The sequence below is a fragment of the Orbicella franksi genome, chromosome 11, assembly GCF_964199315.1.
Source record: "Orbicella franksi chromosome 11, jaOrbFran1.1, whole genome shotgun sequence".
Lineage (NCBI taxonomy): Eukaryota > Metazoa > Cnidaria > Anthozoa > Scleractinia > Merulinidae > Orbicella > Orbicella franksi.
Window position 1 is genome coordinate 1,430,281 of NC_138155.1, and position 27,220 is coordinate 1,457,500.

At 38.9% G+C, this 27,220-nt stretch overlaps 2 protein-coding genes across 2 annotated transcripts in view; one reads left to right on the forward strand and one right to left on the reverse strand.

Moving 5' to 3' along the window:
• Positions 1-3,403: 3,403 nt before the first annotated feature.
• LOC145503197 (uncharacterized) lies at positions 3,404-8,126 on the reverse strand. The gene is made up of 4 exons (XM_081482656.1): positions 7,920-8,126; positions 5,553-5,682; positions 4,776-5,084; positions 3,404-3,940 (listed from the first exon to the last, which is right to left on the reverse strand). The coding sequence occupies exons 1-4, from the start codon at positions 7,969-7,971 to the stop codon at positions 3,745-3,747; spliced, it is 687 nt and encodes a 228-aa protein (XP_081338782.1). The 5' UTR covers positions 7,972-8,126; the 3' UTR covers positions 3,404-3,744.
• Positions 8,127-9,216: 1,090 nt separating this feature from the next.
• LOC145502519 (uncharacterized) overlaps positions 9,217-27,220 on the forward strand; it is an 18,819-nt gene continuing 815 nt past the window's right edge. Inside the window, exons 1-34 of the mRNA XM_081481828.1 lie at positions 9,217-10,076; positions 10,760-10,846; positions 11,499-11,608; positions 11,832-11,951; positions 12,361-12,449; positions 12,556-12,619; positions 13,183-13,256; positions 13,545-13,624; positions 14,085-14,146; positions 14,314-14,423; positions 14,647-14,853; positions 15,156-15,314; positions 15,515-15,640; positions 16,109-16,319; positions 16,573-16,647; positions 17,102-17,251; positions 17,712-17,799; positions 18,002-18,104; positions 18,958-19,058; positions 19,144-19,197; positions 19,630-19,701; positions 19,851-19,936; positions 20,152-20,247; positions 20,757-20,978; positions 21,660-21,690; positions 22,052-22,296; positions 22,669-23,026; positions 23,181-24,215; positions 24,569-24,787; positions 24,986-25,047; positions 25,627-25,673; positions 26,221-26,298; positions 26,694-26,815; positions 26,970-27,220. The exon at positions 26,970-27,220 is cut by the window's right edge and continues 47 nt beyond it. Coding sequence (XP_081337954.1) covers positions 9,833-10,076; positions 10,760-10,846; positions 11,499-11,608; positions 11,832-11,951; positions 12,361-12,449; positions 12,556-12,619; positions 13,183-13,256; positions 13,545-13,624; positions 14,085-14,146; positions 14,314-14,423; positions 14,647-14,853; positions 15,156-15,314; positions 15,515-15,640; positions 16,109-16,319; positions 16,573-16,647; positions 17,102-17,251; positions 17,712-17,799; positions 18,002-18,104; positions 18,958-19,058; positions 19,144-19,197; positions 19,630-19,701; positions 19,851-19,936; positions 20,152-20,247; positions 20,757-20,978; positions 21,660-21,690; positions 22,052-22,296; positions 22,669-23,026; positions 23,181-24,215; positions 24,569-24,787; positions 24,986-25,047; positions 25,627-25,673; positions 26,221-26,298; positions 26,694-26,815; positions 26,970-27,220 — 5,238 coding nt within the window. The 5' untranslated portion in view covers positions 9,217-9,832. The remainder of the gene's footprint in view (positions 10,077-10,759; positions 10,847-11,498; positions 11,609-11,831; positions 11,952-12,360; positions 12,450-12,555; positions 12,620-13,182; positions 13,257-13,544; positions 13,625-14,084; positions 14,147-14,313; positions 14,424-14,646; positions 14,854-15,155; positions 15,315-15,514; positions 15,641-16,108; positions 16,320-16,572; positions 16,648-17,101; positions 17,252-17,711; positions 17,800-18,001; positions 18,105-18,957; positions 19,059-19,143; positions 19,198-19,629; positions 19,702-19,850; positions 19,937-20,151; positions 20,248-20,756; positions 20,979-21,659; positions 21,691-22,051; positions 22,297-22,668; positions 23,027-23,180; positions 24,216-24,568; positions 24,788-24,985; positions 25,048-25,626; positions 25,674-26,220; positions 26,299-26,693; positions 26,816-26,969) is intronic.

The window sequence follows — 27,220 nt, forward strand, 5'->3', positions numbered from 1 at the left end:
AAGTATTTGACAACAAACTAATAAATAATTAGAATTGAACGCAATTATTGAACTGTGCAGATAGTTCCATTCCTCGATCTGTTTTGTATATGTTGGAGGGCATTTCCCTGAGGCATTGCATTAGCCCCCACTGTGTTATTTTCTCAGTTGGTTGTTTATCCTTTATTACTTGTGCCATATCTATACAAATTTAATTTCTTCAGTTGATTTGAAATTGAACATATACTTACTCCCTGTAGCGGCGATTATCTTCCTGTAGTTGTTTTAGCTCATTCTGTTAGGCAGGTAAAAGATAATAAAACAAGCTGTTGTTATTGATGAATTTTAGCTAATACAAATCAAGATAACCTCAGAACCTTGACTGATCTGAGCTTATGTGTTAACTACAAAGAGTTTCAGTATTAGTTCAGTTCCACACCTTAGCGCTGTCTCTCTCCGTGGTATCTTTCTTTAGAGCATCGGCCATTTGTCTTTTGGTTTCCCTAAATGGAATTGAAAACAGTTATCAAAGATTGGCCGGGTCCGCTGGAAACCCGCAGTGGAGGTCCCATGCTCCGTTCGGAGTGAAGAGGACTAAGTAAGTAAGTCATTAAACACTGAAGAAACTTTCACATTTAGTTAAAGTGTAGAAGTTAAGGATGCGGTAGCTTTTGCTTCCTTTATTATAAAATTGTATACGTACGTTTAAAAGGATTCATTAGCCAGGGCTACAAGATGGAATTCATATTCGCGAAATATATACATATATATATATATATATATAGATAGATAGATAGATAGATAGATAGATAGATAGATAGATAGATAAAAACAAACAAACAAAAAAACCAAACAAAAGCAAACAAACAAACAAAATAAAAAGCAAAGAACAAACAAACACAATCAAAAAGTCGAACAGAAACTTGTTTCATTAACGATATCCGAACTCCTCTACTAGCTGCGCTTTTAACGAGTTTATTAATAACCATTATTTGAGGTTATTTTATATTGAAACTTTGCATAAACGAATAGATTTTTACCAAGCATTGTACGTACATACAAGATATACTGGTTATTAGATAGGTCTGTAAAGTTGACGTTGAAGTTAATCACTTGGTTCACTTCAGTCCTTTTTACTTACTCAAAGTAGGCCTGTATGTTGACAAGCTTCCTGTTCTGGGATTCTACAGCCTTGGTTAAAGCCTTTTCAAAATATTTAAAATAAAAAAATTCCAAGAAAAGAGCTCAGTTTCGTCGGTCAATGTGGCCATTGTTTGGGCCGTTTCATATCAGGTAAACAAGTTCCAAACAAATTGAAAATCAACCAGGTTTAACTTATTTAATATATTGAACAAAAAGCTTACTCTGTTTTCTTCTTCCATAGTGTTACAAAGCTTTCCGATCTCTTCTTGAGACGTACTTTTATCTGGATTCATGAATTCCAAAGAAACGAAGGAAGGAACGTCAAGCCATTAATGCATGTAGTGAATCTATACTTGACATGAGAAGATCTAAAACTGTTCAAACAATTTCATTGGGAGAAAATGATACTGCGATGGAGGCAATAAAACAGAGAATAAATGGAAAAGCATCAGAATTTGACTGACTTTTGCACGGTTTTTGTTTTAATTTGATCGCCTGCGTGACCATGGATATGGGACATAACTGAACTCCTTACTGGAAAGGGGATAATCACTAAGTTTTTTTTATGATCCTTTCAGCCTCTGATCCAGTGACGTAGACACATTTTAAATCAGACCAAATCTTGATAGGTTGCTTTTAGCAGTGAAAATGGTTCGTCAATAGACTCCTCTCCGACAACGCCTACCAGAGGTTTTGGATAACGACTTTACACCCACTGATCACTTCTAATAAATTTTTTGTTTGATTACTTACGATTAATCTATCTCATGAACCTTGTGAGCTTTAAATTATAAGCTGCATACGGTCTCCATCATAGCGCGAGCATTAACGATTTAGTTTTAACACAACGACACAATCAACGGTCATTTGCGAACCTTGGTTCAAGCAACATGTCATGATTAACTATCTAGAAAAGATGCCAAGAATTACCAAATTGTCATGTTGAACATTTTTCACCGTTCCAATCAAAATGCACCCACTAAGCAGAGATCAATATAATTTGTTTTCTATTTTCTCCGCAAATCTTCGTTTCCGTTTCAGATTTAGTTCCTCGCTTTTCCTCGGATAGTCTAATCTCACCTTCAGTTTTGGTATTTAATTTACTCGCAGTTTAGAAAACTTTAGATTTTCCATGTTTTCTTCTTAATTTTACTTTCAACGATAAACCCGCAAAATAAACAACAGCTGATCATCGTACGACGAAGAGAAAAATCTATTAAAATCTTTTTTATCACTGTATAGTACGTTTGGGACAACAACGACAAGCGCTATATTAAAAGTGTATTTATATCTATATTACCTTACCTGTATGTTCGTGTTCCATTGTTATGTTCACGGTTTCCCGAATTGATTTCTTTTTTTTTTAATGGATGACTTCGGTAAACGTGCTTTGCAAGTTGTGAGTAACATTGCGACACAATTTACATTAACGTCATTCAACTCTCAGATAACTTGTCAGCGCGTGCTCTAAACTCTTAGTGCAATGTTCATTTAAACGTTTGATTCTGTGATTACAATTTAATAGAACAAAGTTATCACAACTGTTAAATATCGTTATGGCTTTGGCAATTTCCTAGCATTTCCACAATGCTGCTTTTATAGGGGTATTTAACGAAAACATTATTGAGAGTCCTTGTATATTTGTGATACGTTAGCTAGTAAACGGTTGGCGCGCGCGCATATGTACATGCGCGCACATATGCTGGCGACAAATCCGAAATGCGAGAATTTGGCTTCAGAGTGAATTTTTCCTCGATATGTTGACGAGCTTTATCTATGGCATGAAAAGCAAGTCTCAAAGAAATGAGCGACAGTTGGCCTGTGTGAATTTTATTGCTTGAATTTTATTTCATGATCAATTTTGAACTCACTGAGAAATGCATGGAGATACTAGTAATATCTGTCTAAATTTAAGATCTTGCTAGCCAATCCACGGAATGGGACGATAGCTATCATATATTCCAGAATACAATAATAGCATTGCAGCCTTGCCTTAAGGTATTCTGTCTAGCTTTGATTTCAAGTTCTGTGAAAGGAACGCGAGAGAACCCTTTCTTGTAGAGTTTTAAATCTCGCAGCGTCACACCTCATCATAACAGTCCACGCTTTCTTCAGCGAAAACATCTATGGACAAGCCCCCAAAAATTATTTTATTTCAAACTTGTCAAATTAAAGGAACTTCTCGCCTCCCGCTCACTCAAGCTTTCAAAGCTCCAACGAGGAGTGAAAGAGAATTATAGTCAACACCACATAAACACGATGCTTGTTTTTTTGAGTGCTTTATTAGAACAGTTTTAAAGTTAAATTGGCTAGTTCCTCACCTGTATGAATTCAATATCATTAACAAACGGTGAGGAATGAGGGATTAAGTAAGAAAGCAATACTTTGAAAAACACAGGAAGATATTTTCAAACGGCTACTGAAATTCAAGAGAGTTTGCACATAAATTCTCTTAGCGCCACCTCGTGTTTTATCGATATAAGTGTGTTTAATCTTTACAGTACAGTTGACCTATCTTGACCCAGCTGTCTCATTTCTGGAAGGCTGAGTGTTTTGGTTCCTCTTCATGCTAGTAGTGATTCAATTTTAGGGTGAAGTTCACTGAAAGAAAGGGATATAACCCTACAACAACAAACAAAAGCCAAAGGCCATAAATGAGAGGACCACGCTGATGAAAGCTTTTCCAGCGCCTGCTTTGGGTGGAGGATCCTTCATGTCCTTGCAAAACGGGTTGAAGGGGTCACGTGGTGGCGGTTTTTCAAATCTGCAATACTTCTTCATCTTCCCTTCAAAACAGATTTTTGCTTCCATGAAAAACCTGAATAAAGAAAATGGTACTTTTAAGTACGTCAATCGTAACTCTTGTACGCGACCACCTTTGGAATTAAAAAAAATTATTCGTAGCTTATGAAACGACCCCAAGATAGAACAATGGGGTCGCTTACGAGAGCTTTTCAAAGAATAAAGTTTGCGAAATGTAATGGTCTAGCTAGTAGCTGTAAAAATCACTTTCTTTTGCCAGTTACAGGTTCATAAGTGTGCAGCTAACCAATCCGTTTGGATTAAAAACGTTCTCAGAACTAATTATTCAGATAACTAGTGTGTCATAAATAAATGAATTGGATCCTTGGAGTGATTGCTGGTAATTGCCATGCCAAAAACAGTCGTGGCTGCTTACAAGAGCTTTTCATTACTGAGTTTCAGTGACAGTTCAAATGGGGTTTCACAAAGGTGGTCATAACTAGAACTGGTCACCTGCGAGAGCGTCTAAGAGCGTGCGCGCAAGGAGAGCGTCCGCTGTGTTTTAATTGGCATTGTGGAAGCTCAGGCCTGGAGGAAGCTCATAATGCGCGGAAGAAGAGTGGGGGACGGGAGGGGGCACAATATAACTTCCCTGTAGTTGTGACAGTGACATAATGTTAAATAAGAAAAACATTTTAAATCTTGGACGGTTAATATCATAATGGAATAAATTTGATGTATCAGGGATGATACACAATTTGTCGTCGGTTCCATGATTTTGACACCTTAGTGCTTCTCAAGTTACTCATTGTCCCCCTATCGGTACCAAAGGTGAGAATACCCTTTTGCACTGTAACAGAAACCATTACCATGCGTAAGCCGCCTAAGTTAAGCAATATTCTATAACTTACTCGCACAGATGAGTGGAGTTCCTGTTGGCCTTAAATTTGTTATGAAATGTGTCGGCGCATTCTCCGCCTTTGTCAAGAAACTCGTTATCGCACTTCAGCATATCTGCTACCAGTTTCGGCAACCCGCTATTGTTCACGGGAGGCCCATCAATACCACACAGCAACCGTCCAAAGTGATGAAGCTTGGCTTTCATGTCAGCCATTCTTTTGATTGGCTCTTTCATGTAGCTATGTGTTTTTATGTATTCGCCGTAACACTTGTCGACTGTGACGTTTCTATTGCACTCCATGAATTTCTTTAACTCATGGCTGCCCAGGTGAGAAAGAGAAAAAGAGAAAATTATTTTATTTTCGCGTTTCTAAGGTATGATAAATTTGAACGATCTAAATTGTCAGGTTTTTTTTTGGTAAATCAACTCAGATCAGCTCAAGCAAAACTATGATTAGAAGAACTTCATGTGTTCTGTACCATTGGATCGGAACAGTTCTCTGTCACCAACCGCAGGTAAAAAAACAGTATTTTCCTTTAGCTATTTAACCCTCGGCCGTACAAGGAAACTCATACTCCCAAGGGGGATGTATACGATTTTTCAATTTCATAAATCCTCGTTTGGCACTTCTGCCTATACCCTCTCGTAATTGGAACCTACCCCATAATCTGAAGATGAGGCACAAGAGCTTTTATAGCCAATGGGAGTTGTTAAGAAGCCCTTTCAACATAAATTCAAGACACCCAATTTATAAATTAACTTATTAAAAAATAAAGGACTGACAAACCTGCAGTTAGCAGATGGGTGTCGAATTTTCTTGAGGAAGCCGTGCGCGCATTTCATGTCCTCGTCCTTCTTTTCCATTTCAGAGCATTTGCTCACTGGCACATCATTTTCGGCTTCAGAGTTTGGCAGTTCTATATATATATATATATATATATATATATATATATATATATATATATATATATATATATATATATATATATATAAAACAGAGAGAAAAAAAAAAAAAAAAAAATCTGAATTAATGCTTTCCAGACCGCGGGCCGAGGAGAAAACTGGGGGGCTGGGGATAGAATCAATCCCACTTTCGAGCCTTAAACAATGTTAATAATAAGTCCTGGGACCTAGATTGCGTCTCTACGAGAGGCGCCTGCAGGGAATTATGGTAGTTGTATTCATCATCTTGGACTGGATATTTGTTTTGATGAACACAACTACCATGATTCCGTGCAGGCTCGTCTATAGAATTTGGAATTGGCCACTGGAACTAAAAAACCTCTAAAACCCCTATAAAAAAATAATGTTTTAAAAAATAATCTAAAAATTACTTTTCTAGCTATGTTCTTATGATGATGTTATTTAATGTCAGTGTCACTGGAGATTTCGTGGTGCTTTCCTTCTTCTGCGTCATCCCGTAGAGTAGATTTATGGATGGCAGTTGTTATGATAATTAAGAAGACTATGGCACCCTACAGACCTTTAAAAACACCTTTTATCATGCAAAACATTTCAAAATAATCCAAAGCCTGTGAAGACTAGATTTTATATTTTGCCTGCGCGTTTTACAATTATCGTAGTCTTCATTTTGCTTTCAAATAAACTAAAGCTCATATAGTCGTTAATCATGGCTTTACCTTCTTTATTAGTATTTTGCGCGAACGCCTATCATGTGAGAGTGCGCACGGAAAAAGTGATTCCGTTATAAACTGTGTAATCCAAATAAAAGTTTACATAGCTTTGTCATGGCGATAAAAATTACTTGTTGTGTTTCTTTGCAATTCGTTGTAGACCCAGCCGAGGTGACACCGTTTAATGATCTTCTCAACCCAATCGGGAAGGTTGCTGCAGTTTTTGCTTGCAAACTTGATACAGTCCAGTACATTGAAAAACTTCATGAAGACTTAATTGAAACTACACGCAACAATAATTTTTGAAATGTCGACATTTCACATGATCTCTGCTAAGTACAATATATAAACAAGTCATTGAAGATAAGAACGGATGACTCTTGATCATGAATCATACTGAATCCTACAGAACAACAATAGAAAATTAATTTCCGGAGAGTGGTATTTTTTCATAGCTTTTCAATGCAGAGCACGTGATTACATCAGCACAAGAGATCATCCTTTCTTGATCAACAGAAGAAAGTTGTTAGCATATTAAAAGCAAACTTCAAGCCTGACTTAAATAAAGTATGGGCTATGTTATCTGACTTAAACTGAAGCTAGAATTAAATAAAACAAAAAATTTCCCGTTATAGTTCGTCTTTCGTGAATTGTACGAGAAGGAGCCTAATAACTTCATGATCTGAGCTGCGAAATTGTTAGTGAAGCTCCGGTGAAGTGTAACATATATACATGTATTTAGTTTTTTTCAATGTGTACATTGTCACCAAGTCATAAGTTCCATTTTTTAAAGCGCTGGCGAAAACTGCAGTTGTGATATAATTAACGACAGCAAGGGTTGCTAAGGCTTGGTATTTGCATGGTGTAACCAAACAGTCCTTCCTTGCAGAAACTACAAAACATCGTTGCTAATTCACCGTGGATAAGTTGGCTTTTTTTGGGACAAAGGATTTGAAATCGGTTATGTAAATTTTTGCCGACTCTTCTTGGAGTTGACACTGAAATGCACGCAAAAGTCTGAATTTTTTTCGTGTTATAAAATCTTGTTTAGCGGGAAATTTCATCGAGACCTAAATATTATGGAAAGCCGGCAGAATTAAAGACTGGCAGGTGTTGGCGGGGCAGTGAAACTCAAATGCTATCTTTTCATGGACTTCCTTCCCTTCCCTCGTTTGCCGATTTGGATTAATAAGACACGAAATAAACTTGGAAGATTGTGAGCAAGATCAACTTATTTCGATCGTCGCTACCGATTTACAGCTAGAAACGACTTGGAAGAAAGAAGAACAGATAACGTTGTTTGCCTTCATGGCAACAAACTTCGAATTCTGACTGATTTCAGTTAAGTTGAACCAAGCTCAGCGAACCATCTTGAAACAAATTCAGTTTTTCAGCTTGACTAGTAAGAGTCGTTAAATATGAAATATACTTCCGATGACCACCGCCCTAGATTCAACTATGTTTCCGCGATGGTTATGGAAGAAACTTGGTTATGGCTAAAACAAAGTGCAAAATTTTACCTGCAAGTAAGAAAAAAGCCAAGGCTGCCAAAATAAACACAATTTTCTCCATATCTGTAACTCTTCGCTCTCATATAAAGCAGCGTAGGGCAAAAACAAATGCCAGTGTATATCTGTGTCGAGCCGGCCTATGTCGATGCCGTTCTGACTATCGAATGAAATGAGCTCCTGGAGGGAAAAAATTATTTTCTTGGGTATTGTTGTGATCAACCAATAGCACAACGCTTTAGCTGAGAGTTTTAATGCCGCAAACAGTACAATAACAATAACTTGCACATTTTCTTTTGATGATCCCGGAAAATTAGACTTTGTAATTTTCGTCGAACTGATTCCATGTAAACACCTGCTTTTATACTTGATTTGTAAAAAAGAAAAAGCAGTAAACTTGCGTCAAATTAATTACAGGACAGTGTCTGCCCTCAGGCTATAGAGTTAGAGCAAGGCAGCGTCCACACTACCGGAGTAAAACGAAGCTCTTCGAAAACTCTCTTCAAATTGGAATTTGGAAAATACTGGAAACGCCGACTTTTCGTCTCCGTGTGGACCGAAAACATTTAATTTTGAAAACGGTGCTATTCGAAAACGATGGCCTTACGATCACGTTAATCATGTGATTTCCCGACACAGTTTTCCGTCAACCACAAGTCCAAAATGACGGTGATTGTTGCGTTTCTAAATTCCCATGGCGTAGTGTGGACGGAAAACATTTGATGCGTTTTCAGAGTAAAAACGCCGCTTTCAAATTCTTCGGGCGCGCGTAGTGTGGACGGGGCCCACGTTGAAACCATGATAATGAGCCAAACTGAATGCCCTAAAAATTTACACGCGGCACAATAGTCATGGCTGTTTTTGTACTAGGACACACAGTCCATGTAGATGGACTTGGATAGCTGCATAAAAGACTGAAACATAATCTCTTGCCTAGATCGAATGGTCTAAGCACGATCAATTTGATTTCAAATTTATGTTACAGTGATGGGGCTCCTGCGAAACGACGGATAAGGCTGAAGGGCGGAGCTTAAAACACGTCCTGAATGAGAAAAGAGATCATTTTACAGAGCCCATTAGCCGAAGAGTTTCTTTCTTTCCTCTCTTACAATTGCCTCATCCTGATTAAATTGTTCATCAAAGCCGACCTTGATTTCTTTGTAACCCTATTCCGAAATGCGTGACGAGCTTCTAGGAAGCGTTGCGTGACAAAAGCACGCGAACAGTCCCAATCCTTAACGTATCATAGCAACCCTCCGTCAGAGCCGGCTCGACAGACAATCATTACATATAACTCGCATATTTAAATAGAATTAGTCTGAAGTGTAATGATTTGAGTTGCCGTTGTTGTTTACGAATTCTAGTCATTTGCACAACATTTGTCGCTAGAAATTATCAACACAACTTGCAGCAGCTCGTCACTAAAGGATCCGAAAGTACGCAGAGATTCGAGAATTCCATCACATACGCACGATTGAGTTGACAGTTTATGCCAGCTGAAGCAATGTAATCAAGGCTACTGTGGCTTCCTCGTGATTACTGAATTGCTTACGGTTAATCAACTAGTTGATAAAATGGAATGATGTCGGTGAAAGTGGATAAAATCATCGTTATTTGGAAACATGCAGTGTCGACCTTGATCTAATTTAACTTTGGAAACTTACTGTATGTGTATTTAAATGCAAGCAAAGCTAATATCTACTTTATTTAGAATGTTTTGGTAAATTATATAAACACAGACACCGTCCCAGTGTATTTGTACACTTCAAGGATTTTTTTGGAGCTGTTTCCAGAGGTGATGGTTGCGATCTTGGTTAGTCTACTGGCGTGTACAAGTTCCTTGGCGCGTATTTTCGAATTTTGGCTCGTGAGATTTTGTTACAGGTAATCCAACGTACGATTAAGTTACAACAGTTTTTGCCATAATGGATCAGTCTAGCCCTGACAACGGGTCGGAAACTGAAGAAGAAGACTCCAAGGTTGCTGATGCAGCAAATAAAGAGTTTGAGGACTTAGAGAGAAGAAGAATGGAGTCGATTGGAGAAGAGACTGAAAGTGATGAAGCACAAAGCTTCATGAGTGAGAGAAGCAGTTATTTACACATCCCTTATGGTTTTCAGAGTAGAGGATCCTATAAACACGCTTCAAAGAACTGTGAGATTGTTGGAGGTAGAATTATTTTTTATAACTATTTATTTATTTATTTATTTATTTGTTTGTTTATTTTTTAGGTATATTATTATTATTTTGGTTGTTCAACTGTTATACTTAATTTTTTTTTCTAAAACTCTCACAGTACACTGGGACATGTTTACGAGCTAAATTGACACAATTAGAAATGAAAGGATTTCACATCTTGATCAAAACATGTTTGATTCTGAGCATGGTTATTAGACTACTTCACTCGGTAGTTTTGCTAATTTGCTGGAAATTAAGACTCATAATATATATTATGTGAACATTATACAGGTCCAAATATGTTTACTCTAAACATGTTTTGGTGCTGGTGTGAACGTGAAATTTAAAACAGGCAAAGAGCATGTTGGGTGACAATTATAGTAGCAAACTGGTAAAGAATGCCCATGCATCATGAGCAAGGCTGAAGTTCTCTGCGTTGCTCCAGAAAATATCCACCCCTCTGGTTAAAAGTTTTGGGGAGTTTGTACCCCCTCCCCCCACCCCTTTCATCCCTCTGGAAATTTTGTCTGTAGTCTTTTTCCATAAGTCATAAAGTTAGTAACAACAATGCATATGTAATATGATAACTAGGTTTGAATGCTTGTTTGAATCTTGTGCATATGTAATTCAGTTATTCTTTATACTTGCTTTTATAATTTTCTCTTGTTTTATAGTGACACACAATCCGCGATTCAGACAGTTTGTGTTTCTTGATTCACGGGGGATCACAAGTTGGTCATATGAAAGTGTTTACAATACAGGTACTTCTACAACATAGACATGACTCCATTGAGTGTTGCACATAATGGCTGACTTTATAAATTTCTGGTATCTGCAAGACTTTTAAGTACACTTTAGAGCATAATATGAATCACGAAAAAGAATATGAGGTAAATTTGTTATGAGTTATAGTATTACATGCAAGTTCCTGTTGGAATTTAGCACCTCTGGATCCACATAATCAGCACCACGCCCGTATGTCAGTAGGTAATTAGAGAAAGCCACCCTTCAGCTACCTGTCTTAACAGCCCATTTCCTAGTGGCCTGATTCTCAGACGGTCCAGGTCACTTGCAGCCACGCACTCTCTCTCCCTTCCGTGGGAGAGAGAGAGAGAGAGTACTTGGTCAAGAGCCACCTGGACCATCAGAGAATCAGGCTAATTTCTGAGTTGCATTAAGCCTCACTATCAAAGCGAGGCCTGGTGTACAACCATTTAAAACATCTGAAAATGAGTTTAATTTTCATGTGAATGAAATCTATTTTTTATATGAGATACTCACTTTGAGAGAGAGGCTAAATATAATTTGAAAATGGCCTATTATACATGATATTACATGGTTAATAGATAAATCAACTTATTTATGTATTTATTTTGAAATTAATTTATGTGTTATTTATTTATTTATCGACAGTGACAAGACATTTCAATTACCCATCATACCAGTTTAATGTCCTGCGACTCATTATATTTTCAAGAAAGTTCAATGTGTATTTTGCACTATCCAAGGAGTACGCTTTGAAGGTAAATGCTGTTAGTAGTGATGCTACAGTCGAGATAGGGGACTACACATTCACGCAAGAAAAAATGTGTGCATTTTGCGCATGCTGAGTGATTGGCCACTTACCTCTGATCTGTACTGTACTGTAGTAGTTTTTTTTTCAATATTTTTAAATACAGATTTAAATTTCTATCATAAGCTTTTGATAATTTTAAAACTCATGTTGGTTATTTTGTTTCTGTGTAGGTTTTTAATCTAAACTTCCATGAGGTATTTTCAGTGTCAGCTGAAATGCATTCGGTGCTGTGTATGGTGTTTAATCACGTGAAGGATGAGCTTATAACTGGAGGGACTGGTGGCATGAAGGTGACTGAGGCAATATTGATAATAACAAAATATATCAATTCAATCACTAAGATTTTCTAGATTAAATTTTACTTGATATTTTAGATTGTCATTAATTGATATTCTTGAGAATAAGTGCATGTCCTGCTTCTCTCCAGGTCATCTTTGTAAAGGAAATACTAATGGTTTAACCCCTAAGTAAGCCCTTTAAATTATGAAGTGACACATTATACGTTGCACCCCTTCTTTGCTGTAATTTTGGACTTCTGTCTCAGCAGCTGAATGTTTTTGGAAGATTAACTTTTAACAGCTCATGAATGTTTTTTTTTTTTAATTGACAAGACCAGTGTACACATAGACTACATGGATAATGCACACCTTATTTGCCTGTTTCCATATTTTATTTTTTTGAATTTTTACCTTTTTTCAGTTCTGGACATTTGGAGAGATTGAGCATGACAGGCAAAAAGCCTGGGAGAGAGATTCGAGACCAATGGCTAACTATGGTTTGGTTTTAAGGTGTTTATAAAGATTTAGTGCAATTAATGAGCCATTAGTAATATTTGTGTTTCCTGTTTGTCATGGTCAGACTCTTACAAGCTGAATTACTGTAATGTTATTGCAGGGCTTCTTATCCTGATATGGGTGGAAGCTGGGTGAAACAAGTTGAGCTGGATGAACCTATGCAAGTAAGTGACGTTCATTTGAACTTGCCTTGCGGACACAGAGAGGTGAAGGTCACACCTCAGTGGAGTGCTTTGTTATTCTCTATTTTTAGATATAAGCTCAAAGGATAAATTTTGTCTATCTTTATACACGAATTGCAGACCTATGATGCCATTATTGATATATATATATATGTATATATATATATATATATTTTTAGATTTCTTAGATTTTTTTTCGCTCGAAGTTGTCCGTCCTTGTTTTCCACAATTGCCTATATATATATATATATATATATATATATATATATATATATCACCTACAATGTTCGATAATTATCTCTTTCTATGCACTCGTCTGAGGCAGTTAGCTATCATTATAAACTTATTACAGATCTGATGCACTAGTCAGACAAGTATATCTCCATCTATGCATGCATTGCAGACCTATTATATTGCACCATGTCTTTCTGTATGAGTATCTGCAAAATGTCTCTCATGATAACAGTTTGTACTTCCAAGTGATTATTTTAAAAGAGAAGTCAAAATTCAATGAGTTTGTGACAAATGCCATCTTTTTTTGCCAGCGTCTGTACTGTTTGTCTGAACGGAATGTGGTAGCTTATGACATGGAAGGAAATCATCTTTTCCAGATAATGGAGTAAGTGCTGCTAGTTTTTACACTTGTTATATTATGTATTAGGGTGGAGATACATGGCAGCCGTACCTTGTATTCCTGAGTGTTGAGTGGGTCGACTCTGTCAGACTGACTAGCTCTATACGTAGAAATGTTAAGTTGTCCATGAGGGAAGAAAGATCTTATTTGAAGGTAATAGTATAGCTATTGGCCAATCACAGTGTTAACAGCACCAAAGGTTGAAACTAATTAATTTAAAACAAAGAAGTGGTCTGACAACAACTACTGTTCTTTTTTGTTTTATTTTGTCAGTGCGCACAGAGGGCCTGTCACTGGATGTGTTTTTTCCAAAGCTTGCAACTTTCTCGTTACTGTAGGAACTGATTGTGATGGTAAGAGTTTAGCTCCTCAATTTATATTTTATTTTCCATACTGAACATGTTTCCGGTAAGTGGCTTTCGTAAAGGCTTCTTACGGTTTAAGAGGGAACTTGGTTGTTGTAAAATAACGCTCATGAGACACACAACGCAATGGCTCATGTGAGAAAAGAACTTATTCTCTATGGAGAAGAAGATCACTTAACAAGAAGTTCAAAACATTGTTCCGTTTGCCGAGTTTGGTGATACGTTGTGAGAAGAGTTTCTCCCGTGAAACCAGACATGTTTTGAAAGAGAACAGAAGGGCAACTTGGGAAACGAGATGCAGAAAACTTGAAAAAGTATCTCATGCGAATCGAGAGGCGTTAAGTGGGTTGGTAAGATGAACTCTAACCTCGAAAAGCGACAAAAAATAGCTTATTTTTTGACTATAATCTTTTCAGCTTATTTGAATGACTTGGTTGTTGACTTTCAGTGAATGTGTGGAGCAGATCGAAGAGTGGAGGGAGAGTACATACATTCACTGGACATTCTAAGGTACAGCGTAAATTTGGTTGCAAAACAATACCTATTGTATTTTGATAGACCTTTCCACAAGGTCAGACGTTATAAAGGACACTTTCTATGCTAAGCCGGCAGGTTCACAGGTTTCATTTATAACATCAAAATGCTTCAAATGTTTTATTTGTTTTCACTGTTTTCAGGCCATAACAAAGGTTATGCTCCACCCCGAGAATTCAGCACTGGTTTTAACAGCTGCCATGGACGGCATCATTAAAGTGAACTCACTAGACTTTATGGAAGAGATGTACAGGTCTGATGAAACACTAATAAAATGTACTGATCGAACCAATAAATACATAAACTGTTGTGCAGCCAACTTGAGGCAGGGCTGACCAGTGAGAGTAGCAGTTTCCCACACGCTTTGAAGAAAATAATTCCTTATACTCATTTTTCCAGATATGACGTGGGGCAGCCGTTTTTCTGATGGGTTACCACAAGGTTATTAACTTGATGCATTTTGATCTTTCTTTTAGCCTGCCTGTGTTTTCTGAGGGAATTTATTGGATGAACGTTGTGTCGCCAAAGCTTATTTATTGCTGTTCAAACCGAGTTATTGAAGTTTTCTCACTCAACCATCTGTGCGACTTCTGGGCCTTATCACGCTGTTCAGTGACGTCACTTTCTCTGGTCACGTGTCGAGGAAAGTCATCACGTGTTATGGCAGTGGGAAATGATAGCAGGTGAATGTACATGCATTAGATTGAACAGATGATGAAAAATTCTGTCAAACAAAGTCTGTGAATTTTGTACAGACAGTGGAACAATTTTAATAGTGGAGACTTGAAGGCGAGTTTGACTATTCCCCATTCCCCTGGCAGCTTCATGGCTTTCATTAGAAACTCCGCCATTGGCAATCAATAGCATTGCGAGCATCTTTGTCTGTAACAACGCTTTAACACAATGTGAGAGTTGAATGAACAGAGTGTGTACATTCAATGCAAAGTTGCTGTTTTTCACTCAGTCTTTGTTTTTTTTTTAACAGTGTTCGGTTAATTTCCCGGAAGGGCCAGAACCTCTCCACAGTCCTCCCTCCGCCACCCATCTCGCCTCTGAACATGGTGAAAGATGTGGCATACAACAGGGAGTTTAACATGATGTACTTACTGATAGATGAACAAGAGATCTGGGTCTATTACACCAGGTACAGTTTTTCTAATGGTTCTAAGGGGGTAGTGGGTTGGGCTTTTATTATCTTAACTTTCATCCCAAAGCAAGCCCTGCGGGCACACCAGTTTTTTCTTCTCTTCTCATTTCTGGTAATAGTTTTCTGTACAACCTTGGGGCTGTTTACTTACATGTAGTCTCGTCTAAACCAATATATTTTTTGTTTTCCTTTGCCAGGACGAATCCAGCCACACGGGTGGAGTCCTGGAAACTAGACTTCATTGAAAACATTCATTATCGGCACTCCCAGGATGCTTTGCAGAAATCGAGAACAAGCAGTCCTTGGCCAAGTGAGGGTAACAGGTACGAAACATGTGTTAACCTGACATTAAGGCCTCGTCCACGCTACGTCGGATGAATCTGAAAAACGGAGGTTTCACTGGGAAAATGCGTCAATTGTTTTCCGTCCACACTACGCCGGAGAAATCTAAAAACGCAACAATCATCGGTCATTTTACATTTGTGTTTGAGTAAAACTCGGGCGGGGAAGTATCAAGATTATCGTGACGTCATCGTTTTTGAAAAGCTCCGTTCTCAAAATGTTTTCTGCCCACACTAAAACGCAAAGCCGGCGTTTTCGAATTCCTTCGGTTTGAAGAGCGTTTTCGTAATGGAATAGTGTGGACGAAAGGCCTAACCGGAGAAATAAAGCTGCGTTTTCAAATTCTTCCGGCGTAGTGTGGATGGGGCCTAAGAAACAGGCGTTTTTTTTTTTTTTTTTTTAATCAGCTGACTGTAAAATAAATTTTTCTGTTTCTATTTCTCGATCAGATCACCAAGCCCTGTCACTGGCGAGTCGTCCTCTCTCGGTCCCAGTTCCTATCCTCCGTGGGAAGCTAGCAGTAGAGAGTTGTTACTATTGGCTCGTAAAGAGAAAGTCAAGATCACGTGTCTTGGGATATTGTATTCCCCAATCATAATGAAGACAGTTGAAGGTGAAGCGTGCCCTGACGCTACTCAGCTACTTATGGCGGGAACTCAGGTTTGTAATTATTGAGTGAAATAAACAGTGACGTAATTTTACAGACAGGTTGACGAGGAAGGCCTAGTTAAGCGTCGAAATAGTCTCCACTGCCAGGGCTTGTTCAAGAACGCGTCCCGGGAGCATTGGCCAGCGAGTAGATTTCGAGTAGATCGTTTGTCCATCCCATCTATTGAAGCTCTTCTTTGATCTGAGCACAACATAAGTAATGTGTTTGGCGTGTTATTAACCACGGATCGGGATTTGTTTTCAGGATGGACGTGTGATTTTTCTTCACATGTTTTGGCAAGGACTAAAGTACCACCAGCTTCAAGCCAACAAAGACGTTGTGAGTGAAGATGTTATTTTCATATTTCTGAAAGTTTACTCTTGAGCTTTTGTAGTTCAAGACTACAAAATTCTTGTTCAGTTGTCGAAGGAAGTATGCTTAACTTGCCGTGTATGTCGTGTATTTTTACGCTCTACATTTTTCTAGTTGCACATTAAATCTAGCGTAAATAAAGAATTGATAACAATCAACTAGACTGCGAACAGTCTCTTTTGCTCGAAAATCCAGAGGGAAGAACGCAAGTTGACCACTCGTCTCTGCTCGTTCATTTTTTTGAGCTCTTCCCTGGCTCGTAGATCCTCGAGCTAAACAGAGGCTGCTCGCAGTCTTAAAATCCACGTTTGCCAAAAAGAGAGATAAATAATCAGATAAAGGAAATCTCACAAGCAAACTCTCGAGCTGTCTTTAAAATTTTGTAATTGTCTATAGATTGTTTTGCATTTTTATTTTGTAGGTTCTTGAGCTGTATCACGACCAAGACACGAACACTCTGGTTACAAAATGCAGGCATCCTGGGATTGTTATCCTTATTTGGTCATTACCGTTCCTACAGTTGTTAAAGCGCATTGACTGTGATGCCGACATGACTTGTTTCACCAGAATGGTAACGTATTGTATTGGCTAGTTTTTAATAAAATGGTAAAAATAAGCCAAAAAGATACCAGAATACTGAAAGTCAAGTTTAGCTATGATAGAGGCGGATTGCAAGTATCCAGGTCCCATTAAAACGCCCATTTTCGTTGAGGTTTTGCTTTAGACTGGAAAACTAGTTTTCCTATAGAATGGAATATTTAGGAAATGGCAATCACCTTTTTTAGAATTTTTATGACCTGCTTTTGCAGTATAGTCTGAGAACAGGCTGTCCAATGTTCGCAAGCTTTAACAGGCATAGTTTTTCCGCTTTTTTTCTTTTTTCCTTTGATCAGTCAGTTCAGAAACTAAACCGACCTTGAAATAACTTTATTTCCCTGTTCTGCCGTTGTCACTGGTTGAGGGAATTTGTTTCTTTGGTAATATTTGGGTTGATATACTTCAGTGTATAAAAACTACGTTTCTTTTTGCAGAACAATATTTTGTTGTGTGGGCATCGGAGCGGATATTTACACCTTCATTCGCTATCTTTGGACAACTGTGAACTTTGTGAGGAGGAAGGTAAATCAGAATCACATATGATAAACTACCATGTCAATGTTTGAAAATGAAGCAGTTATTTGAAATTATTGTGTTTGCAAGCCATCTTGCAAGAAAGTCTCTTACAATTGTGTAACGTGTTTTTGTAATCAGTTATTCTGCAAAGTTCAATGTCACGGTGATGCCCTTCATGATTAATATATTTTGTTGTCTGTTTTTCCAGAGGAAAAAGCTACAGGCAACAAGCGTTTTCGTCCGAAGGATCATCAGAGATGTGTTAACAGTGTGGACTCAAACTCCAGTCTAGGGATATTCTGCAGTGCCAGGTAAATTGGACTTCTGAAATTTACAGTGAGCATGCAATGTTATTGTTTGTTTGTTTTATTTTGCCATTTATAAATATTAAATTTATTTACTGACAAAACGTCAATGTATAAGACAAGGAAACCCAGGGAAGCCAGTAAGGCTGATGTAAAGGAGTACCTTAAGAACTATTAGGACTGAGACAGTCATGACTTCAAATGTAACACAAATTGCTAATTTCACATGTATTCAGTCAATCATTTTTATTAATTAAAATCCCGCTTTAAAGAAAAGAGCTTTTTGTGGCGTCATATAATTCACGTTAGCTTGTCAAAAGTCATCTTACTATTCGCAAATGAATACCGAAACAAAGCCCGAAACAAACAAACGAACAAAACAGAACAAACACGAGATAGTGTTTCAACTCGTTTACGTGGCGGAGTATTTTTGACGAACTTCGAGACGTTTCAAAATGTGGTGAAAAACATTGTTTCGAGCTCAAGTATTTGATATATCATTTCAGTCGAATTAGAATTAAGAGCAACTTTTCACTGGCAATAGGTATAGCTCATGTGACCTATGAGGCGCGCAGTCGTTTTTGTTGTTTCCGCCATTGCCGACCCACCTGAAGATTTTAAGTTTTTATTTCAGTATAAAGTACAAGCCTTGAACTTTTTTTGTTTTTGCCAGTCTTAAGCGTAATGCTATTTGCATTAGCTTTGATTTTGCAATAAAGGTCAGGCGACAACAGTCAGGTTTACATGGCTACCAGTGGTGTGTGAGATAGAGATAATGAACAAGTAAAGTCAGTTAAAACACGATTATCAGGTGCATCGATACAGTAAATCGTGCTCTCCTTGTTTTTTTCGTTTTCAGTGGAGATGGCGTAATTAAGATCTGGGACCGAGATAAAACCCTGCTCCGTGAAATCATGATGAATGAAACATTAACTGTGGCGTCCTTCCTGAACACTCGAGGTACAGTTAGTGTCACTATGAATAACATACATTTCTACATCGATTGTTTACGAATCGTCATTGATGTTCTCCCGTCTGTTTTCAGGGGATATTTTAATCGGATTTAAACAGCACATCTTTATAATACCAAGTGAAAAAGGTAAGTAGATGGATTTTAAACGACCTAGTGTTCGCATTCAGAGCTTTTTAACCGACGTACCACTGTTGTCATGGTGACACGACGCATATATAAAAAGGACTTCTACACGGATTATACGCGGTGTGCCTTACCGTCATGCTTCTCATTGACTGTTACTCTTTTCTTCCTTTGCGATACTTGTTTCCTGGCACGTGATGCCCGCTTGCGATGGACGTGATTCGTGCTTGGCGCACACCTGACTCACTCCTAGCACGTGATGCCTGCCTGCCATTCACGTGATCCATGGTTGGCGCACACCTGACTGCCTGGAATCCATACAAGCAGTTTTCTGTAACAATATATATCTTTTTAGACACTAGGAGAGTGATTTTTTCCCCCAAAGTGTTTGGAGACGGTTTTATTTGTGTTCTTTTTATCGTATTTTTTTTATAGTGTATCCAATAAAGGATGGTTTATCAACTGACGTCAAAAGTGAATCGTTCGACGACGAAGCTTTTGAGACAGGTAACAAAAACGAGTTCCTTGTTCACGATATTTACAAATCATGCGCACACGTTCTTATGTACTGAATATTTTATCGATTCTTTCAGTCTGTTTTTGCTGTGTTGTATACAGGTGTTTAGCGGTCTTTCTTGATTGTTATTTTTTCTCAGAATCTGATATCTACGAAGACCCGTCAGTGAGATTTGAAAGCAAAAAGATTCTGCAACCAGACCCCACCAACATGGAGAACTACTTGGTAAAAAATAACTTCCACTCAGTATACATGTAGTTCATGATCTGCTTGAATCCCGTAGTCCAGTGCGTACAATTTTCCTTTCCCTACTACAATAACATGTATATTGTTTCGAATGGAAATCGCATTCTACTGCAGTAGCACTCATTTCCATTTAGATAGTTTCTTCTCATCCCATTCCATTTGTTTTCATCGGGATAGCACCATTTTCATTATAGGTACCGTTCCCAAACTTGCAATTAAAAACGTCTTGGTTTATGGAAGGAAGACCTCCCCCGGATCTTGAGCCTCAAAACCAACAAGAAGAGGAAGAGGTTAGTGTTGTTTTCCATGCAGAAGATTTTCATAATCATACAGCTTAAATTTGGAAATACTGCGGGGTTTTTTGGCGTTTTTTTGTCAGTTCTGTTACTAGAAATTCACCTTGCATGTTAGAATGACTCATGTAGTGCAATTGTCAGCATAATTAAAGTCGATAAAGCGACTGTGGAAAGCCTGTTGGTAACTCGTACATAACTCTTTTTTTTGGAGGGGGGAGGGGGTGGGGCCGAACAAAATTCACTCTTTATATAACAAGAAACCTTAAAGTAATAAGTCATGAAGATATACAATTATCAAAAAAAGAATTAAACAGTGTAACTGCGGTTAATTAAGAATGGGAAATACTGATTGATTTCAAATGAAAAAGATGATCTAAAAACGTACCACTCTTGAGGAAGCTTCTTTGAGATCCTACAAAGTTAGTTGAAAAGACCTAACATCCTGGCTACCATAATATGCCAAACAAGGAACTCATCGAGAGTAATTTTTGTTGAATTTTCAGTCACTCAGTTTCATGTCGGACAGTCTTTCTCTTGCTCCGACCGAGGTCTACTGTTCCCCGTCCTCTACCCCCAGGAGACTGTCCCTGGTTAGTTCTGTGGCCTTGTCTGAACGCAGAACCAGCATGGAATTATGGGAACTTCCCGAATTCGGCGACTCGCCTGTGTCGTCACCGCCAAGAACTCCACCACCGGAACCAACACCACCTCCTACCCCTCCACCGGTAAGTTTTTATTGTTATATTTTTATATACCTAGAAATCAGCTGCGTTTGTTTTACGTCTGCTGTCCTGTAAAAGCCAAACCTACTTAGAGCAACGATAACGTGCTTATTCCTATGATTCGGCTCGACATTGCCAGCTCTCCCCGTGGGTAATATGTCTTCTCTCCGTTAAAATCAATATTGTGAAGTCGCTTTTTAATTAATGTCAACAGGGAATAAGGAACACGACTGTAAGTATCCTATTACATGAAATTTTCGCGACACGTTAATTTCCCGATTGAAAAAAAAATCGCGAAATTAAAGTTACGCGAACAATAAGTGTCGTGAGCATAACACGATGCGAAAATTAATTGTTTCACAAATTGTCACCGTTGACGTATAGTCCTGTTGTTGCGGTTTTGATAATTTTGACGTTATTGTACCTTCGCGATTCAAAATACAGCATTTTCGCAAAATCACAGAATTTAAGTGTCACGAAATGTGCGCACCTCGAGCTCAAAATCGCGAAGTAAACGTGTCGCGAAAATCTCATGTGATAAGGTACTTGACAGCGCAGTAGGGGGAGGGGGTGGGGGTCGACAGGTCTTTACACAGAGGGACCGAACTCTTTTAGGAAAACAACCAAGTTAATAATAGTGAACTGGTCTTTTTTGTTTGTTTGTTTGCTTTTCTTGAATTTTAGGGAGAAGAGTCTGAAGAGGATTTGGATGAAGGTAGTGTGAATCTTTCTGTCGTAACCAGTCTTGATCTGGCTTTTCATAGTCTTATGAATCGTAATCATTAACAATTCTAAGTAACGTACAGTCGTAATCTGACGAGGTTTGCAGCCTATTAACAAACTTACAATAATTTGCCAAAAATGCCAAAAATGTGAGGCATGTGCGTTCCTCGTGCTTGGAAGGAAACAATCTAACCAATCAGATAATGTGTCTCAGAGCCACATTTTCCTCGCGCCAGGGCCCCGCCGACTGAGAGGGACATAAGGCGGCTCTGGGCATTTGATGACAGTCGACACTATTAAATATTTAATATGACCATCCTTGAACCATTTCATGATTCTGAATTTTCCTTTAGGTGAAGAAAAACCAGAGGAAGAACCAGCGCAAGTTGTTGACCCCTCCTGTGACCAGTGCAACGAATCAACAAAAGAAACAAAAAAGAAAATTTCCTTCGTTCCCAGCTTTCGAAGAGAAAAGGGGAGAATGGGTAACATAACTATCGATTCCAGGTCCTTGCGGTCTGGTTATGGAGGTCCCGGATATGCTGCCCCGGTTGCCAGGAGAGCGGTGGTGGAAAAACCGGAAGCAAAGACATTTAAGGTAGGGATGCTCGTGCAAGCAGCAGACAATAAGCTATTTATGAATGTTAAGGTGACAAAGGTTAATTAACTGCAGTAGTGAGTTTGTAAAGCTGAGGTTTGAGTGAACCTTATCACTTAGTTTAGACAAAGTCAAAGGACTATCGTTCGAAACGTTAGCATTACAAACTCGCCACCGCTTTTGATTTAGTTGATAAATAGCCACGGGTTTAACTTGGCCGTGGATACTTTACAACACTGAGGTTTTGCAGCTACTGATTACTTTGTACAAGTAGCAGAGGTTACCAGTGAAAGAACCTGTTTATTATTAACTTGCTGGACCCAAGCTTTCATTCATCTTACGCATCGTATTATTCGTCATTTTTACCTTCAGCCAAGGCGGATCCCGCGACCTGCCGTGATAAAGAAAACAAAGAAACCTAAAGAAAAAGGAGAGGAAGAGGCAACGAAGGAAGCAGAGGAAAACGAGAAGAAGAAGGCTGACAACGAGATTGAAGCAACGAACGAAGATAAGCAGGACAAGGAGACGACTCAAGAGAGCGAAGAAGATGATTCTTCGTATAGAAGGCCAAATGTTGTTAATATGCCTTCAGGGGAACAAAAGCCTCTTATACGACAAGACACTGCAGCTGGTCGCCAAGAACCTAGAACTAGTGCCATTCCTCAAGAGCTGGAATCTTCGCGTTCAACAAAGAACGAGGAGAAGGCGCCTGAGAAGGAAAAAGCGAAAGGTTACTAAGTATACCTTCTTCATTTCCGAACTTAGAATGTGAATTTATTATTGTCGAACATTTCTGCGATGTTATTGTTATACATCAAGACAATACGCTAGTCGACCTGTCTTCCCTCTAATGTATGATAAGTTTTGTATAATTTTATTCGTAGACACACTTGGACAGCGGGATACAACGTCGTCTCTGGCACCTCAAAAAACCGCTGAAGGAAGCGCAGCGAAGGCTCAAGCGAGCGGGAAAAATCCATCCGCTGAGAATGAAGACGGAAATGCAGCGGAGGTTCAAGTTAAGCAACCTGAAGGCCAAGGAGAAGAGAGCGAGGAGGCTGAGGAGAAGCCAGAAAAACGCCATTCACTCGAACCCAATGAAGTGCCTTTAGTAACGTACATTGATCCTGACACAGGAGAAGTCTTACAAAAGCCAGCAGATGAAGTGCCGGATGCTGCTGAGATTCTTGAAGACTTCGAGGATGACGATGAATTCGAAGAACAAGATGAATTTACATCCGCAGCAGCAGAAGATTTAACATCTTCTCTTCGCAGCAAACGAAGCGACCGGGGACAAAAGAGTGTAAGCTTTACTCCAGACCACATCCGGCCTGCGCGTACAAATCGACAACAACTGCCTAATCTTTATACGTCTGGTAGAGACTCTCCAACTTCAAGATCGCACAATACGGGCGTGGTCTTTAAGGAAGCAGTTGTACCGGTTTACAATAGCAACAGGCCCGACGATCTCTTCAGTAAAGTATCCAGGAACACTACGGGTGTTTCTCCGTTGACTATATTTACACTAGCGAGGAGTAGGCGGGAAAATGCTGAGAGAACGGGAAAATATCGAAGTCGCTCTGCGGAGGGACGTTCAGGATATAAACATGGTTCTATCGAGAATTCGAGTTCAAGAACAGATCAGGCGAACCTGGATGACTTTGAACTTAACGGCGATGATATTGCACGGCTTATTGTTAAGATGGACTTACAAGCCCCTGCGGAGGGACGTGAAACTCCTGGCTCCTTAAGGCCCCCAAGTGTGAAGAAAACAGAGAGTACACTGATGCGGTGGTGCATAAGAGCGCTACAGAAAACGGACCAGAATATTCTATTCCCACCAAAGCCCACTCGACCGAGGAGTTCCCCAACTACGGCTACATCGAAGGCTGCGAGAAAAGAACCAGATAAGATAAAAGGTAATACATTTCCTTATGACGCGTTCCTCACCATGCTCTTGCACACAAGTTTCACACACAATCGCCTAATAAATCAAAGTTCGATAGAACAATAAAAACCTGTTTCTTCCTAAGCCTTAATCTCGATTCCATGTTGGTGATTTCGCGCTCGCGCAAGTTCACCAAAAAGGGATTGACCGCGACAAAAATTAAAGTCTAGGAACTAGACTAACTAGTCACGCCATTTTTGAGAAAGTAGCGTGACAACGTGCACGAAAGCTGTTATTGCTGTTATCATTTTACAATGCTGATCGTAAAGATTGCTTCGTCAATGATCTTATTCTGTTGTTTCATATTGCTCTCCCTATTCGTAGGTCACACGATGTACCTTAATACCAAGGAGTCTTTGAAGAGGCCACAAACCGCTGACACCATTCGCAGTAACGCAACGAGTCAAGAGGAATACTCCATGTTCCCGTATGAAAATAACACGTTCAGCAATAAAACACCGAAGCGAACACAAACACGCGACCATAAGAGTGCCCCACCTGCTAGAGGGAACACGTGGAAGCACGTGTCGTCTGATGAGGATGGTTAGTACTAAACTCCAGTCATTAACTGGATAGTGGTTATTGTAGAAGTTCTTGACTTTTGTGGTGAAAGCAACTCTTCATTTTCTTTTTGCTGTGGTCCGTTCACACCAGTTTTCATACTGATACTGATTAATAGTGATAAAAGAGTATAATACAATGTGCGTGTGGATGACACAGCCTTTGTTGTGTTTCTTGTAGAGGATTTTATATACGCTTATCAAGCCATGTGCTCTAGTCTTGGTGCACACGAGACAGATGAGGTAATCACAGTGACTTTTGTTAGTGTAAATTAAAGGTGTTTGCCGACAGCGGCAGAAAATCATTCAACTGTCGAATTCCAGGCTCGATATATTTTTTGTATTTACTGATTGCTATTTAGATGAAAATTCGAGCACCTGTTTCCGTAACCTGATCCGTGCTAATTATAACTCATGATGTAAATAATCGCAACGGAACAAATTGAACCACCCTTCAGATCGCCGTGTAGTTTCCCTAAGATGGCCACGGTCGCTACAAAATAAATACTGCAAAAACCAACCCCCACAAAAAGAAACACCAGAGGAATTGGATCAAGCAAGGAAGCAGTGAATCCTGGTATATTTCCCTTTGTTTCGATCGCCACAATCTCTTGTGAGTGGTTTTCATGTGGATAGTGGTGTTTCCCAGCGATTAACATCACGATTAACATCACCGAAGAATTGTTTCCAGTTGATCGCAACATTGCTGAACATTTTTTATCGGTGATCCTAGCCATTGTAGCGACCACATATATATATAGCAAGTTACTCTGACTTGATTAAGGGCCTAATTACTGTGAAAAATATTGATTTTTTAACTAGGATTACATGAAGGATGTGGTCTCGAGTGCATCATTTGGAAGTGAAAGGTGCGAAGTTAATATCAGTTAACTTTCGTTAATATCGTCGTTTTCTCCTTTTTATCTTTTCCTAAAGCTAATAGCAACAATGTATTTAATTATTATCGGTGCTGATTGCTAGTTGTCATATTTCCGTTAATTTTAGTTATGGATTCAGCGCTACAGTTTTGTTAATCAGTTGATTACAGACCGAGTTCACTCAGTCCTGTTACTATTACTCCCAGTTTCCTTTACAGCGGTCAAACACACGTGCGTGTATTTCACGCCAAAACGACTTGTTATAAACGTGTCATTTTTCTCAAATCTTCCACTTTCAAGTCAAAAGTTTAGACAGTAGCAGAAAAATTAAGCTTTGTACGCGGCATGTGCATAGGGACTGCAATAGTTGTTGTCCACCAAATACATCAGCTTACAACATGCTTCACCTCGGATCCTACAAAGGTCTACGGGTTTTCGTTGAATTTGATTTGATTTTTATTATTATTTTTGTGTTTGATCGCTGTGAATTTCTAGCTCCATTTAATATTCTGTTTAAAACAAAGCCCGGGTCTTTCAGGTTAACTGACTCAAGAGATATACCAATGCTGGATACAAGCGATTACAGCGGCAATTGGCAAAACAAGGTGTTGGAGAGGTAAGGGAACTTTCAACAACCACTATTGCGTTGAGTGACGGATAGCAGTGAAATGTTAATTATGCTAATTTTATTTAGGACGTTTGAAAGAACATCTAGAAGATATCCCTGTTCTGTCAACCTGACCACCATCTGAGCTGGGGAGTTTACTAATTGCAAAGATTGACTCTTAATTCTATTTATTAATGAGAGGCTCTAAAAGCCATACTGGATGACTTCGTGGTGACATGCGAAGGACTAGTATCCAATCGATCTACTATAAACAGCCGTATTCTTTCCATATTAGTGCTTCACAAAACCTGTTTATGGTTCGATTGGATCTGAAAACTTTCAATTTAATTTTCGCCTTATTTGATTGAAATACGATGTGGTGATTCCTTTTGTGAAATATACAGGGCTCATCGACTAAAGCAGCAACGCTTGGCGCGACAGAAAACCGCAACTGAAAGAAGAAAAGCGCTTGATAGCAAGCAGAAGGAAAGATGGAAAAAATCTAGTCACTTTGAATGTGCACAAGGTACCTAAAACTGAAGGGTGTATAGCCTAGTCGAGTTTATTATTGCTGTTTGATTGATTGATTGATTGATTGATGCACTGATTAATGTACTGATTAATGGATAATTGATTGATTGATTAAATTAATGATAAATTTTTATTGATTCTTCTCACAGAGCCACCTTCCAAGTCTGAGAATTTCTTTGAATTCATCACGCCACCCCCTATCACCGAATTGCGTAATGCCACGCCCCTCCCCTCCTATGATCAAACTCACTACCGGAACTTCAAAGGGCAAGAGCTATCAAACGAACGCCCTTATCGCCTGAAACTCAATCCTCAGTCTGGAGGCCTTGTACGTACTCCAGTGGCTAAAAGTTTGATGAGCCTGAAGGCATGTGATCATCACGTGTCCGATGTTGCAAAT

Excerpts from the sequence above, each read along its gene's own strand:
- LOC145503197 (XM_081482656.1), bottom strand. The coding sequence starts at position 7,971 with ATGGAGAAAATTGTGTTTATTTTGGCAGCCTTGGCTTTTTTCTTACTT. Across the intron at positions 5,683-7,919 it reads GGCTTTTTTCTTACTTGCAG|AACTGCCAAACTCTGAAGCC; the intron begins GTAAAATTTTGC and ends ATATATATATAG. Across the intron at positions 3,941-4,775 it reads AACTCCACTCATCTGTGCGA|GTTTTTCATGGAAGCAAAAA; the intron begins GTAAGTTATAGA and ends TTCTTTATTCAG.